Below are 15,606 nucleotides of genomic sequence, written 5' to 3'. Positions count from 1 at the left end.
TTTTTCTTTCCTTATGGTGCTGGGGGGATTGAAGCCTGCCAAACACATGCTCTATCACTGAGATACACTCCCAGCCCCTATTTTAAAAATGATAGCTGGATGTGGTGGTGCATGCCTATAACCCCAGCACTTGGGAGGCTGAGGCACCTGGACTCTGTAGTGGGTTCAAGGCCAGGCTAAGTTGCATAGAGTTGCACTGCACATCAAAGAACACTATCAAGAAAGTTTAAAAAAAAGGAAGAAAATATCCATGAATCGTATGTGTGATAAGGGTCTATTATCTATAATACATATAAAGAACTTATGAGTAAAAAACAAAGGCAGAGCATTTGCCTAGCATGTGCAAGGCCCTGTGTTCCTAGTAACACACACACAAAACCCAAGAACTCAAAATTTGGGCCACGAGGGCAAGAGATTTAGCTCAGCGGCATAAGTACCTGCCTTGCAAGTGCATGGTCGTGAGTTCAATCCCCAGTACCCATTTAAAAAAAAAAATTTGGGCCAAGAATGTGAATGAACACTTTTCAAAATTAATCAGATGTCCAAATGACTAATGTTATTGGTTATTAGGAAAATGCAAATAAAGCACACAATCACTTCATACCCAAACTACTGATAATAACCTTTAGTGAAGATGTGGAAAAACTGGAACCCTTGGTACTCTACCTGTAGGAATGTAAAATGCTGCATATAATTTGGAAAGTAATCTGGAGCTCTTCAATTGTTAAACAAAGTTACCATGTCCTAGCAATGGTTTCAATTCAAAAGAACTGAAACCAGGTATCCAAAGAAAAATTTATTCAGGAATGTCTACATTCAAAATCACTTGAGCTGGGCATGGTGACACAGGCCTGTAATTCTAGCACTTGAGTGGCTACAGCAAGAACATCACAGCAAGTTCCCTGGCCTATGTTTAAGACCAGCCTACATAGGGAGTCCCTATCTCAAGAAGCCAAAAGATAGAAAATCAAAACACACAGAATCAATCCAAAACAACCAACCGAACAAAAACCCCATCAAAGTCGCTAAAAGGTGAAAATCCAAGTGTTAATGAATAAACAAAATGTAGTAATGGAGTCTCACTGTATAGTACAGGCTGACCTTGAGTTCACTATGTAGCACAGACTGGCTTTGAGCCCGCAGTGATCCTCCTGCCTCAGTTTCCCAAGTCCTAGGATTTTAGATGCGTGCTATCACACCCAGCCCACAAAAAATTTTTGACACTATTTCTTCATACCCTGATTAACACTGGGCAGTGTGAATCTTTTAGTTTTTGCCAATTTTACAATTAAAATTTTTCTTATTAGTGAGACTAACCATCTTTTAAAGTAACAATATACAAACACACACACACACACTCTCTCTCTCTCTCTCTCCAGAGTAAGTTGTCTGCTTAGGTTCTTTTGCCTATTTTCCTATTAAACTATACTTCTTTTTAAAACGCAGGTTATAAGAGCTCTTTGCTTAAAAAAATTCACCTTTGTCACAAGTTATGCAAACACAGTAAAGAATATAAAGTAATTTACATAGTTAAATATTGGATTCTGCTTTTCCAAGCAGAATAGTAAAAAATCCTACTATATATTGCTTGTCTGGCATAAATGGAAGTTTTCCAATTTCATTCAATCCTTTGTTCAACATCTCAGTTTAAGTGACTGTTCTTATGGCAGCAAACTGATATATACAAAATTCGCAACTTACCAAGTCCAATCAAAGCCATTCGTGCACTGGTAAAATGGTTCTGAACATAGTGGTGTAACTGAGGAAATTAAAAAAATTCTTAGGTTTTACTGGTATAAATATAAAAAGAACTAGAACTTAATTGTAGTGATGGATGCACATGCTGAACATAATGAAAATCATGAAAGCATGTATTTTAAATAGTATGTGTAGCATGCAAATTATATCTCCATAAAGGTATTATTTAAAAAGGAATTAAAATTATACGCCAGAACTTTAAAGAATGAGAATAGGCTTATGATTTTTATCATAACGAGGTTCTAGAAGCATATCAGATTTCTTTTGTCTTTATCCAAGTACATATTTAAACTACAAATATCCTATGGCACATCTAGTAAGAGTTGTTAAAACTATACATCCTGCTTGCCCATCTCTGAAGCCAATCATGGTTTATCCTATTACCTCAGGCTTATTATACAAAAACAGAGCTACATCATAATTCTCAGAAGATATGATTACTCTCCTTTCAGAGGACAAAAACTTAGTTCTTAAAGAGTTAAGAAAAAACAAAAATCCCTCATTATAGGTATAAAATAAATATATATATATAGTACATAAGCAAATATAGTGTCTGTGGCATTAAAAATATATTAGAGAGATTTAAGAAAAGCTCCCTGAGGAAGGAAATTGACAATGCTATGAAACACTGGTTAAGGTAATGAGACTAAACTGTATAAACTTTTAAACTTATCTGTCAGAAGTTGTGCTCTAAATGAATGGTACATATCTTTTGTTTGTTTGCTTTTTTTTTTTGAGACAGGGTCTCACTATGTACTTCAGGCTCGCCTTGAACTTACTACATAGCCCAGGCTGGCCTCAAAAAGGTGATGCTTTTGCCTTAGCCTTCTGAGTGCTGGGATTACAGGTGTGTGTCATGATGCCTGACTTTGAATCGTAGGCATCTATAGAGTTGCCTTTGGAAAATCATACTCTTTGTTCTATTAATATTTTTCTACTGAGGCTTAAAGTATCTATTGCTTATTTCTTTAGAATTTCCTCTAGCCTAGGGACATATTTTTTAAAAACATTAGTAACGTTGAAAGAGTAAGTTTATCATGGTTAAAATCTTGGTATCTGTGCATAGTGCTTTTTAAAACATTGGACCTTTTCAGCTAGGCACAGTGGTGTACCCTTGGTAACCCAGAACTCTGGGAGGCTGTGGCATCAGGATCACAAGTTTGAGTCCAGCTTGGGCAACTTAATAACTTAGTGAAACCCAGTCTCAAAATGAAGAATAAAAAAAATAGGGTGGGGCTGCAGCTCAGTTGCAAAGGCACTGGGTTTATCCTCAGTATTAGGGAAAAAAAAGAAAGATGGGACCTTCTGTTATATGCTAAAGCACTTTACTTGCCAATATGCTACTTTTTATATTATCAGTAATATTTTAGAGTGGTTGAATAGTGTGCTCTTCTATGGTTTTTTTTTTTTTCGTTGTTGTTGTTTTGAGATAGGGTCTCATTATGTAGTTCAGGCTGATCTTGAATTCATTATGTAGCTCAGGCTGGCCTCAAACTTATGATCTTGCCTCAGCCTCCAAAGTGCTAGGATTACAGGGATGTACCATTACACCCAGCTCTACAGTTATTTAATGAGCTATTTTACTTATCTCCTAATGGTGGATATTAGTTTTTAATTTTTCACAATTTAAAAACATTGCTGTAAAATATCCTTGTAGATAAATGTTTTGCTCTAAGCATTATTTTTGGCTACCTCAATGACAATTTCTTGCAAAGATGAATTTCATTTCTAAAGTTTCAAAACTCATTACAAGCCAGTCTTATAAAACATGTTGCTCGTTCAAATTGGATATGATTTATTATTTTTGAATAAAAGTACCTTATTACTATGTAGGCATTAAAACTGATCGGTAAGTCAAACAAGAAAGGGGTATAGTTTAGTTTTCTGTAGCAGTTAACCAGAAATGAAACAGGATTAAAAATTTAAGCTTTAAGTCAATACTTTCAAAATAACTTAATTTCTTTTCTAATGTCATTTGACAAAATTTTTTTTGTGGGTATGTGGGTGGTAGAAGCAGGAAATTAAGATTATACTTATCTATACTAGTAAACTTAACATGCAATGTCTCTTGTTTTGGAAACGAAGTTGTTAAGCATATACATGGCTATGATGTATGATAAATCTGTACCAACACAGTAAGGCTGTGCTGAATAGGGTGACTAATCAGTGAGAGAATGGCAAGTAAGGAAGCTGGGTTCACTGTCAACACGCATATTCAGAGGACTAAACATTTTTAGTCAAGGATTTATTGTGATATTTAAAAACTTAAATACTGTTTTAAAAAATACACATTTATAGAAAAGGGCATACAAAAGAAAATATATCAGGTATTAATACTAAGAACCTCTAGTAGGTATGAGAGATACTTTGTTTCTGTTCATTTTATTTTCACATTTTTCTGTAATGATCACCTCTCTTGTATTCTTTTTTTTTTTTTACCGGTACCAGAGATCGAACTCACGACCATGTGCTTGCAAGGCAGGCACTTATGCCGCTGAGCTAAATCCCCAGCCCCGATCATCTCTCTTTTATTGAAACTTTTGTGTTTTGTTTTGCTTTTTGAGATGGATTTTGATATATACTTCAGGCTGGATTCAAATTAGCAGTGACCTGCAGCCTCAGCCTCCTGGATTATAGGCGTGTGCCAGCACACTCAACTTGTCAAACTTGTTTTTGAATTTAAAGACACACAAACATTGCTCTGATAAAATTTTAGTTACAAAGCACGCTACCTTTCTTAAAATTAGAAGAAAAGCCAGCAAACATCCTGTAACGGTAGGTGATGCTCAATTTAATGTGAAAACAAGTACATTTTAAAACACAGATTGTTAGCTGGGCATAGTGGTGCATGCCTGTAATTCCAGCACTCTGGAGGCTGAGGCAGGAAAATCGTTCCAAGTTTAGACCAGCCTGGGCTACAAAGTGAGCTCAAAACTGGGCTAAAGGGCCAGGGATTTAGCTCAGCAGCATAAGCGCCTGCCTGGCAAGCACAAAGTTATAAGTTTGATCCTCAATACAAACAAAACAAAACAAAACAAACTGGCCTGAATTGCATAGTGAGACCATCTCAAAAAAACCCAACAAAACCAAAACCAAACCAAACCAAAACAATACATAGTATGTTTTACCAGTTACCTCCTCTGATGTCACTTTTCCAATTCTATAGTTAGGACAATATAAGGAATTAGCCAAAGCATTCCGGTAAGCAGCAGCATGCAAATTTTCAATGACACCTATAAGACAGATAAGAAACAATTACTGAAATGTAATAACTAAAATAACAACAACAGTCTTAAAACTCAGAGTAACAAGTCTGCCTATACAAATTTGGAGTTCATAGCCATGTAAGGGGACTTTTACATTTATTAATACTCTACTCCCAGCAACTTTTGTTTTTGGTTTTTGAGACAGGATTTCGCTATGTATTCAGGGTGCTCTTGAATTCAATATGTATCCTACACTAGAGCCGAATTCTGACAATCTTCCTGTTTCAGGCTCTCAAGTTATGGGATATACTTCTAGCAACTTCTAAAATTCTGCCAGTTGAATGTGCTAAGAAAAAGAGATCATATGATATGACAAAACCCACCTAAACACTTTTATGTGTTATCACCTGGAAAGTATAAGGGACAAGGTTTCAGAAAGTCTGAATCTAGTTATAGTTACCTTGCCATGTGACCTTAGGCAAGTCATGTAATCTGAATTTACTTTTCTTTTCTGAGACAGGTCCTTGCTGTGTAGTTTTAGGCTGGGCTTAAGCTTTTTATATGGTCCAAACTGGCCTCGAACTTGTGGCAATTTTCCTGCCTCAGTCTCCCGAGTGCTGGAATTGTAGGTGGTGTGCTATCAACCCTGAATTTTACTTAAGTTTTCTCTCTAGGTAGCAAGAGCACTGTCAGCATACAGGGAGCTATGAAAGTGTCAATCTTAGGTGATATTACTAGGTTATAGGAGCCAGGTACTATCACTGACTAGACTTACTCTTCACTGGTATCCTGGCACTGTGTTTCTCTCCCTGCTCTGGTGCCTTTGCTATAGTTATACTTTCTGTATTTGTTCACTGTTGGGGTAATGTCGCCCTGGCAGGCACTGTACTTGGTGCTGGAGATAGAGATGAGTAAAATAAAGCCTATCCTCCAAAGTGCAGTAGGGGCATTAATTAGGGAAGATAGTGGAAACTGCCAAAGAGTAAAAGAAATAATATATGGGCTAAGTCTTATACAAAGTGTGCTTTCTAGGTATACAATTTGGGATCTGCATCAAAGGAATGATGTAAACAGACAAAGCAAAGACATAAACTGTAAGTGGAGGTTGATTAAGGTGACTCACTGCTTGGAGGGGAAGAAGACAGACCAAAAGAGAAGTAGGACTACACATTTCAAAAACCTAGAAAGGATTTTCAAAGTTTCTACCATAAAGAAATAACAAATGCTTGAAGAGATAGATGTTTAACTTGATTTAAACAATACACAATGTATACTGAAGGACTTAGTGGTATCCCATGAAGTATGTAATTTTTATGTATCAGTTTGAAATAAAATAATAATAGACAAAGCTATGTTATACATTGCAAATCCAAGTTACTGTCTAGTGACAAAGGATGAGGGCTGGAGTTTCACTACCAGTGGGCTGAGCCCATGTGGACACATACAGCATGTTTTCTACAACTTTACCATTCTGGTTCTGTATCACAGTCCTTGAGCAAAATAGGGTATAATTCTCTGTGATACAAAGCATCACTGTGAAATAACATCAACCACATAAACTAAACATTCACTATGTTCCAAGCATCTGATAAGAGCCTTTCTTGGTAGCCCTGCATTCTCTGGAAAGCACATGCCATGCTGAAACTCTACAGCTGGTCCACCTACACTTTTTGCTCCCATCAGAAGATATTAACTTCTAACAGTCAGCAGTGCTTGTTTACAGATTTGTTTTGCCAGTTGTACCTGTGTAGATTATATACTAAATATTATAAAAACTCAAAAATATGCATACAAGAAAGTTCTTATTTTTAAAAAATTGAGCTGCTTGCTTTTAAAAGACTCAGTAAAGGAGAGCTGATTAAATAATAACAGCAATACATAACAATAAATAACCTGCAAAATATACTAGTGCTGGGTTTGGTATAAGCAAAACAACTACTATATTTAAAAAAAAGAGGGAAACAGGAAAAAAAAATCTAGGATTTTATAAACAATTTGTTCACCATGAAAAATGAGTAACACACACAAACAAAGAAAAATGAATAATAACATATATAAATGTTTAGAAATAAAAGAACAAACAACATGATGAAATAACTGAGCAAATTTTTGGAAAAGATATTTTCAAACTCAAGTAGGAAAATATTTCAACAGCAATTTTCTCCTATATAAATCAATCTTCTTGAAAAACAAGTATCCTAGAAACCAACTAATCTGAAAATGTACTCACGAGTTTGTGGATTCTGAAAAGCCACAGTTTTGTCAATCCTCAGCTGAGGCTGAAGGTCAGCTACTTCCCAACGACGGAATTCTGGTGCTGTGGTGACATTAAGCAGGAACTCCATTACAATCTCACTGTAGAAAATATCAATGTAAGAGTTACAGTCAACATTCAAGATTCTTTGTAACTGCGATGCTTTCTATACTGAGTTCTTGTGCCGAGCAGTGCTATGTGCATAAAGTCTATGAATTAACACAAAACCGAGTGACAGGTCATACTCACATATAGTAAAGATGAACTCAGAAGCTTAAATTCCTTTAAAAGGAAACATTTCACAACACATACAGGTACTCACACATCATCCCGCAAGCACTCCACAGTGTATGCCATGCTTTCCCTCGTTGCAGTCACGCTGAATAGGAAATAAATTACAGTGAATTATCTGAATCAGAAGAATAAACTTTTCCTTGTATCTTATTAAATCAGCAACTCCTTTGGAAAGTTTTTGAAGTACTATCAAAAAGTGCCAATAATAATACAGAGTCAACTAAAATTTAAAAACATGAAGAAATAAGAATGGGAAATTAACCTTAAAAAGGAATGAAATTCTAACTTGTGCTGTAACATGGAGGAATACTGAAGATATTATATTAAATGTCACCTAAATCAAGACACAAAGTAGAACAGTGGCTGCAGGGGCTCAGGGGATGGCAGAATTTTAGTTGGGTAAGATGATAAAGTTCTACAGACAGATGGTGCTAATGATTGCTAAATGCTGCTTAACATCTTAGAACTTTAAAATGTTCAATTTTATATATATTTTACTACTATTTTTTAATATAGTAAATAAAATTGAGTGTGGTGGTATACACCTATAATCCCAGTTACTCAGAAGACTGAGACAGAAGGATCGAAGTTTGAGGGTGATTTGGGCAACTTAGTGAGATCTTGTTTCAAAATAAAAAAGGGCTAGAGATGTAGCTGGTAGTACCCTTGGTTCAATCCCTAGCACCAGAGGTGTGGCTGGGAGACAAGCTGAAGATGGCTTTGTATCTTTTCCCAGGTCAATATCCTCACTTGTTTCCACTTTAGAAAACATAATTATAAGCACTTTGTTTTTTAATTTCTCCATGTGGATATACAGATCTGATCGGTTCCTTAACCGCTGTGTAGTTTTTGCTCTTTATAAAGAACAACTGGAGATTCCACACAGCTAAATAAAAGTACAATTACGATGGAACTTCTAAAAACCTTTTGTTTACTATTGTCTATGGTTCATTTTTCCTAATTTTTAGTGCTTTAGTTTTCCAAACAGAAATCATTTGTATGTTGCATATTGCAAATATCTACTTCTAATTACTTACATGGTTACATTAAGACATAATTTTATAAACCAAAGTTCCTCTCTTTTGGTACTATGGATTCAACTCAGGGCCTTGCAACTGAGCTATATCCTCCAGCCCTTTAACTTTTTTCTTTCTTTTTTTATTTTTTTTTTTTAAATTTTAAGACAGGGTCTCATTAAATTGCTAAGTTGTCCTGACTAATTCTCCTGCCTCAGCCTCCCAGTGTTGGGATTATAGGTTTGTTGTATCCTACCTGGATAAACATGTTTTACATTTTGATGCAAATTCATCATTATTTTCTCTAATGTTTTAAGAAATCATCAATCACCATGGTAAAAGAAAATTTTCCTTATAACTCAACCTCTTCTGGTACTTTCACTATTTAATTATAACATTTAACAAACCTTAATTTACCACCAACTGCTTCGATTCCACGGGTTATCTTGAAAGATGAAGCACCTTTTGTAGTCTTGAAAAAGAAAGAAAAATTTTCTTATAAGTTTTTCAATGCTGTTTGCTAAATATCATACAGTATCAAAATTTGTGTAACTATTATTAGCAGATTCAGAAGAACTAATAGTATAACATTTTAAGTTATATGCAAAGTTCAAAGAAAAGCACAAGTATAGATTTTTATGTAAAAAATTCTACTATCAGACATAAACTTATTACAGATCTTACTTCTGAAAGAACTGCATACAGAAGACTCTTTTCCATTTTTAGCACTTTTTTAAAAAACGATTTTTATTGATTTCTTATATTCTAATTCGAATATAAAGCAAGTTACTAATATAATGGTTCTATGTACCAAATACTTGTGGTTTCTCACTTTATGTTAGGGAATTTTATTGCGTTGTACAGTGTTTCCAAAACTACCATCCATTCAGACCCTACAGCTGTGTCTTTTTTGGAAGTAAGGTCTTTGCAGCTGTATTTAAGAACAGGTTACACTGAATTAGGGTGGGCCCTAAACCCAAAATGACTAGTGGCCTCCCAGGAGTAAAACTTGGATACAGGGACACAAACGGAAGAAAGGCCATGTGACAATAGCAGTAATTAGAGTGACGCAGCTACGGTATGCAAAGGATTGTTGTCACCCACCAGAAGCAAGGTAGAGGCAAGGAAAGACTTTCTAGTGCCTTTAGATAAAGGATGGACCTGGTAACACAATGACTCATTATAAAACACCTCAATTTTGACTTTTAGCCTCTAAAACTGAGGAAAATTTTTTCTGGTCAAGGCATCCAGGTTGTGGTAATTTGGTATGGCAGCTCAAGAAAACTAATAATGGGTGTCATGACTTGCTTCTACAATGTCTTCCCAAACCACGTGTGTTACATCTTGGTCCCTAAAGCAGCAATAATTAGAGAAGGGAGCTTCTGGAAGGTGACTGGATCATGAGGGCTCTAATTTCATCAGTGGATTTAATAGATTCATAATTTGATGGTATTACTGAGAAGAAAGGGAAACTTAAGGGCTATACCCTAGCTGAAGGGAATGGGTCATAGATAAGATGTTGGGGATATCTTATCCTCCGGTCCTTCTTTTTGGCTCTGGCTCTCTTTTCCTCTGCTTCCCTGCTGCCATGAGCTAAGTAGCTTTCCTTTGCCATACCATTCAACCATGATGTCACTGTCTTGCCACAGGCCTAAAAGCAATGGGGCCAGTCAACTGTGGTCTGAAACTATGAACTAAAATAAATCTTTCCTTTTCAGTTATTTTTTCATAGTGACAGTAAGTTAAGAGATACTGCTTTTAGTTTTTCTTCCTGACATGACCAAAATATCACAGCACTTCCAAATGCTGAGGTAATAGAGTACTTACCAAACTGGATGCAAGACGTAGCAAATGAGAAGTTCCTAAATTGCTGGAGTCCTCATATCGACTGCCTGCTTTAATAAATACACCAATTCTAGATGCAGGAGCATAGTTTTCCAGGGATGCAATCACCAGACCATTTGGTAATTTGGTGAACTGTATTTGAAATAAAAACAAATGCAATTAGTATCTTTATATTACCAAGAGAAGTAAGGAATATATGGATTTCAGTGGACAATTCATAGTACTAACCTCAAGGTCCTGAGGATGTGGAGGCACTCCTACAGGGGCTGCTGTGGCTTTAACTTTTGGAGCAACTTTGAGGGAATAAAATCTCTAAACACAAAAAAGATAGGTTATATACATTTCTCACAAGAACACAGCTTTGTATAAAAAGTAATTTATCTTTGTATTACTGAGTGACAAAGAACAATGACCATCTCTATGAGAAGGTTTTGCTAAATACTGTTGTGAACTTCTAAAGTGACTAGCTTACTCAAGCCATTCTAAATTTTTATTTGTAGTTGACAGAAAAGGCCTTTTCTCAGTAGGGTCTCATGCTATAGTCTAGACCACCATGGAACTTTACAATAGAGCCTAAGCTGGCTCAAATTCAAAATCTTCCTGCAAAGCCCCTTTAAGATCACAGGCCTACCACACAGGCCTATCACAATCCCTGACTTGAAGTTATACTACAAAGCAACTGTAGTAAAATCAACATTGTACTGGAATCAAAACAAAACCGAAGATCAATGGAATAGATTAGAAGATACAACCGCAACTACAAACACACTAAACTACATTATCTTTGATAAAGGGGCCAAACATGTTCACTGGAAGAATGACAGTCTCTTTAATAAATGGTGTTGGAAAAACTGGCTCTCCATATGCCGAAAACAAAGACTAGACTCATGCCTATCAAAATGTACTAAATTAAAATCTAAATGGATCAAAGATCTGAATATTAAAACAGAAACACTAAATTTATTGGAAGACAAATTGGGTAAAAATCTTGAAGACACAGGGGTAGGTAGAGAATTCCTGAGCAGGAATCAAACCGCATGGGAAATACTTCCCAGTATCAATAACTGGGATCACGTCTTATTAAAGAGTTTCTCCATGTGAAAAGAAATCTCCAGCAGAGTGAAAAGAAAACCCACAAACTGGGAAAAAATCTTAGTGAACTGTCCCTCACACAAAGGGTTCCTGTCTAAAACATATAAAGAATTTTAAAAAAATCAGACCCCTAAAATTCAAAGATCCCAATCCAAAAATGGGCATCTGGGATGAATACACAATTCTCAGATGAAGAAATACAAATGGCAAATAAATTCACGAAAAAATGTTCAGCATCATTACTCATTAGAGAAATGCAAATTAAAACCACACTGAGATTCCATCTCACTCCTGAAAGAATGGCCAGGATCAAGAAAACCACCACCAACAAATGCTAGAAAGGCTGTGGGGAAAAAGGAACTCTCCTGCACTGTTGGTGGGAGTGTAGACTGGTACAACCATTGTGGAGGTCAGTCTGGAGATTGCTCAAAAAGCTGGGATTGGAAGTCCTATTTGTTCTAGCTATTCTACTTCTAGGCATATTCCCAGAACTGAAAACATCATACCACAGTGGTATATGTGCACCCATGTTTATAGCAGCACAATTTGTAATAGTCAGAACTTGGAAATAACCTAAGTGTCCATCAACCGAAGAACAGATAAAAAAGTTGCGGTATTTTTATACAATGGAGTACTACTCAGCTATAAAGAATGATCACATTGAGATATTTATAAATAAGTGGGTGCAGCCTGAGACCATACTCATAAGTGAAATAAATCAAACTCACATGTACAAATACTGAATAGTTTCCCTAGTGTAAGAAATGGTAAGAATACATAAAAGTATATGGTAATCATGATTCCCCATTATATTGTTTTGAAGCTTTATAATGTTTTTGTTCATTAATTGGAATGGTTTTATTCTGGGGTGTTTGATTTTAATGTCTGTGATGGTATGAATAGTTATTTTGAAGAAAATAAGACATTATAATAGCTACTGCTGATTCAATTCAGCTTGTTTTGAAGTCCCATCAAGCTTTTGTTCTTCTGTCTCCATCGGTTTTATTATATTGTATCTTATTGGACTTTATTATATGTGATAGTATAAACAAAATTTTTTATAGTGAAAGAGATAATATAGAAACCATTTTTCATTTTCTGTTAGTTGGTTCTAAATACTGTGTAATACTTTTAGCCTCTTGAATGGTTTTACACTGTCTTGTTATGTTTGATAGTATACAAAGGCATACTCAAATATTTCAAGGAGATACTATGATGACTACTGTTATGTCAGGTTATCCTGTGGTGAAACACTATGTTGCTTAAATTGTTCTTTTCTGACCTGTGTTGTTATGTCCTCTTTGATCTTAATCTCCCCCTTTTTTATACATATTTTTTAAATAAAAAAATCACAGGCCTACATCATCATGCCTACCAAGAGAATATTAAGTTCTCTATATTCACTTTTTACTATGTGAAGAATAACTATTTTTTGTACTTTTTAATTATCTTACTAAAGTTTCAAATTGTTCCTTAGCACTGCTTTGGAATTTTTTGAAAAGAATGTCAGACTGCCAAATTGACACCCTTTTGCAGATTTCAGCATTACTGCTTCCCTAATCTTCCCAATGATACTCACCATTTTAGTCTATTTTCTAGCTGAAATGACTTCATGCCTTCAATTATTTTAGCAATCTAAAAAATCTAGAATATAACAACTTCTTTTGGGCCACTACTATTTTCATTGTATCTTCACTTTCTTGATCATGATCATGTTACAATGATACAAGACCATACAATCATGAGTCTTAAAACCCTGACTAAATAAAAATGTGTACTATCCTAAGATTAACAATAGACTTAGTCACAGCAGATTCTCAATATATATTATGCAGTTGCGAGTAGGGTAAGGAAGTCTCATTAAATGTCAGATAATAGATTTAAAGTGCATTCATTTTATTCAGTCTTTCTGGCAAATGATACAGTGTCTTAAGTCAATTTGATTATGACTAAGATCCAGTCAACTTGTTGCTGGAGTTTTCTGAGGCCTCTCATCATAATCTACAAGGCCTCTACTCTGCACTGTCCCAACGCTGATGCTGTGCATTCAGCATCAGTGCTGTACTAATTTGGTTGTTGGTTTTCATTTGCTCTTAGTATTATTTTATTCTCTCTTTAGTACTATTAATTATAATTAGCAATGCTTTACAATTATCCATTTAGTTTTCTGGAATAGGTAGCCTTATTTTTGACTTTTGGTTTTCTAAAAACTAAATTTTATGATATAGTCATAGCAGTTCAAATACAAATAGCTATATAGTTACATTATCAAACAAAATGTATGCTTTTTATTTAAAGGTACCTGAACGATGACATTTATTATGTGCTTATTTGTTCCCTTTGAAATCAGGAAGAAATAATCCTAGCAGTTGTTACAGACATTACTGGCTTATTATTTTCTTACAGTAGTAGGACCACATCTAGGCAAGTACTACTAAACTGCATTCCAATTCTTTTTAATTTTCAGACAGCATCTTGCTAAGTTGCTTAGGCTGGCTTCAAACTTTTAATCCTCCTGCCTTGGCCTTGCAAGTAACTAGGATATAGGTTGGTGCCACCACACCTGACTAATTATTTTAATAACACAATATGTATACACTTATTTTCATTTAAGACAGGTGCTATTAATGAGAAACAAATAATGAATTTCAAGTTTATTTGAATTTGTTTATTTTAGTTCTCTCCAACTGGTATCTCAGTTTTTTTCTACTGGAAAATGGAAGGGAGTTTGTGAGTCCAACTGCACTGTCCTTAAAAGACTATTTCTCATTGGCTTGTCTAGGCTTTCCAGGAATACAATCAAAGCCTAAATTTGTGCAATCTACCGTATACTCATTTAAACATAAAGCACAGGGCTGGCCCAGCGGTTCCTTGAGTCTGGCTTCCCAACCGCCCGGACTGATTAGTCCGGTGGTTCGAGACCCGCGCGCGCTCTCCAGTCCTTTAAAAAAACAACAACAACAACAAAAAAAAACAACAACATAAAGCACAAGGACACTCCATTCCCATGTCTGGTGTTTTGCATTTCCCTCAAGCAGAGTTTCTTAACCCAAGTACTATGGCACCTTGGGCTGGATAATTCTTGGTTGAAGGGATCTGGTTTAAGTGTCATAGAATTTTTAGCAGCATCCCTGGCCATCGAATGCCAGTTAACACCTTCCCTAACATTAGCAAACAAAATTGTCTCCAGTCTTTGTTAACTGTCCACTGGGCGCAAATTATTCCTTGCTGAAAATTTTAAAAACCTATCTCCTTTCCTCTCTTGCCTAATGATCCACAGTGATAAAACACCGATGCTGAGGCATTCTCGCCAAGTGACAGTTACGCTTAATTTCGGCTTGAGAGAGATATTTATGTAGCTTTTGAGAGAAGATCAAGGGTTCCTTATAAATGGCCCTTTTAACAAGAAATTTATAAAAAGCATACAGTATTGCCAGAATACCATGGTAAATAACACCGAATGAAGTTCCACGAGCTGTGATAGGCGCTGTATCTGCATTAGCTTACTTCTTATATTTTTATTCAAAAACCTATTTAACCGTTGGGGAAACTGCTCTAAGACTTAAAACTGATGCTCTGTGATTTAAAAAAAAAAAAAGGAGCAGAGGCTGCAACTGATAAAAGGGCAGGGGACCGGTCTGCGCTCTGAGCGCTCCTCCCGCCCCTTGTATTTGCCCGGTCTCCTTTGGCACATAAGTGACCTTCAGAGAAGTCTGTTCCGGAAGCTCTATCGTCTCTGCTCTCAAGCCCATCCCTTGTCATCAGGGTTTTTGGCGTTAAGACTCTTGCTCACTGGACAAGCCGAGTCTCCGATACCTAAAACGGACTGTAGCCCGCTTGGCCCGCGAGGTTTAGCTGAAGGGCGAACCAGAGCCTAAGGCCCGAGACCCCACACCAGGTACTTTCGGGCTGCACCACCCTGCTGACAAATACCTGTCCAAATTTTTCCCAAACCCGCCAATTGTGCTCACCGAAAAGGAGCCGGCTCTGGTTAGTAGCTTCATGGTTAAAGACTTCGGACCCACGGTCACCGCCAATTTAAAAGAAAGCAAGATGGTGGCTAAAACCAGCAGTTTCCCAGTTTGCCCAGCGCAGAATTTTCACACGCCCCCATTCTAAGGAGGACTCTCTATACAGACTG

At 36.2% G+C, this 15,606-nt stretch overlaps 1 protein-coding gene across 1 annotated transcript in view; it reads right to left on the bottom strand.

Annotated features, from left to right (window-relative positions):
- Nucleotides 1–15,606, bottom strand: part of LOC100717972 (cytochrome b-c1 complex subunit 2, mitochondrial) — a 26,261-nt gene extending 10,655 nt beyond the window's left edge. The window contains exons 1-8 of the mRNA XM_003477804.5: nucleotides 15,437–15,606; nucleotides 10,602–10,685; nucleotides 10,356–10,505; nucleotides 8,936–9,000; nucleotides 7,541–7,597; nucleotides 7,195–7,319; nucleotides 4,894–4,991; nucleotides 1,702–1,759 (exon numbers count right to left, since the gene is read on the bottom strand). Of these exons, the coding sequence (XP_003477852.2) occupies nucleotides 1,702–1,759; nucleotides 4,894–4,991; nucleotides 7,195–7,319; nucleotides 7,541–7,597; nucleotides 8,936–9,000; nucleotides 10,356–10,505; nucleotides 10,602–10,685; nucleotides 15,437–15,469 (670 nt within the window). The 5' untranslated portion in view covers nucleotides 15,470–15,606. The remainder of the gene's footprint in view (nucleotides 1–1,701; nucleotides 1,760–4,893; nucleotides 4,992–7,194; nucleotides 7,320–7,540; nucleotides 7,598–8,935; nucleotides 9,001–10,355; nucleotides 10,506–10,601; nucleotides 10,686–15,436) is intronic.

Source organism: Cavia porcellus, unplaced genomic scaffold (assembly GCF_034190915.1).
Source record: "Cavia porcellus strain 051 isolate PalLab524CR breed Dunkin Hartley unplaced genomic scaffold, mCavPor4.1 scaffold_16, whole genome shotgun sequence".
Classification (NCBI taxonomy): Eukaryota; Metazoa; Chordata; class Mammalia; order Rodentia; family Caviidae; genus Cavia; species Cavia porcellus.
Note: the sequence above shows the minus strand (reverse complement) of the source record. Positions and strands in the feature narration are given on the sequence as shown.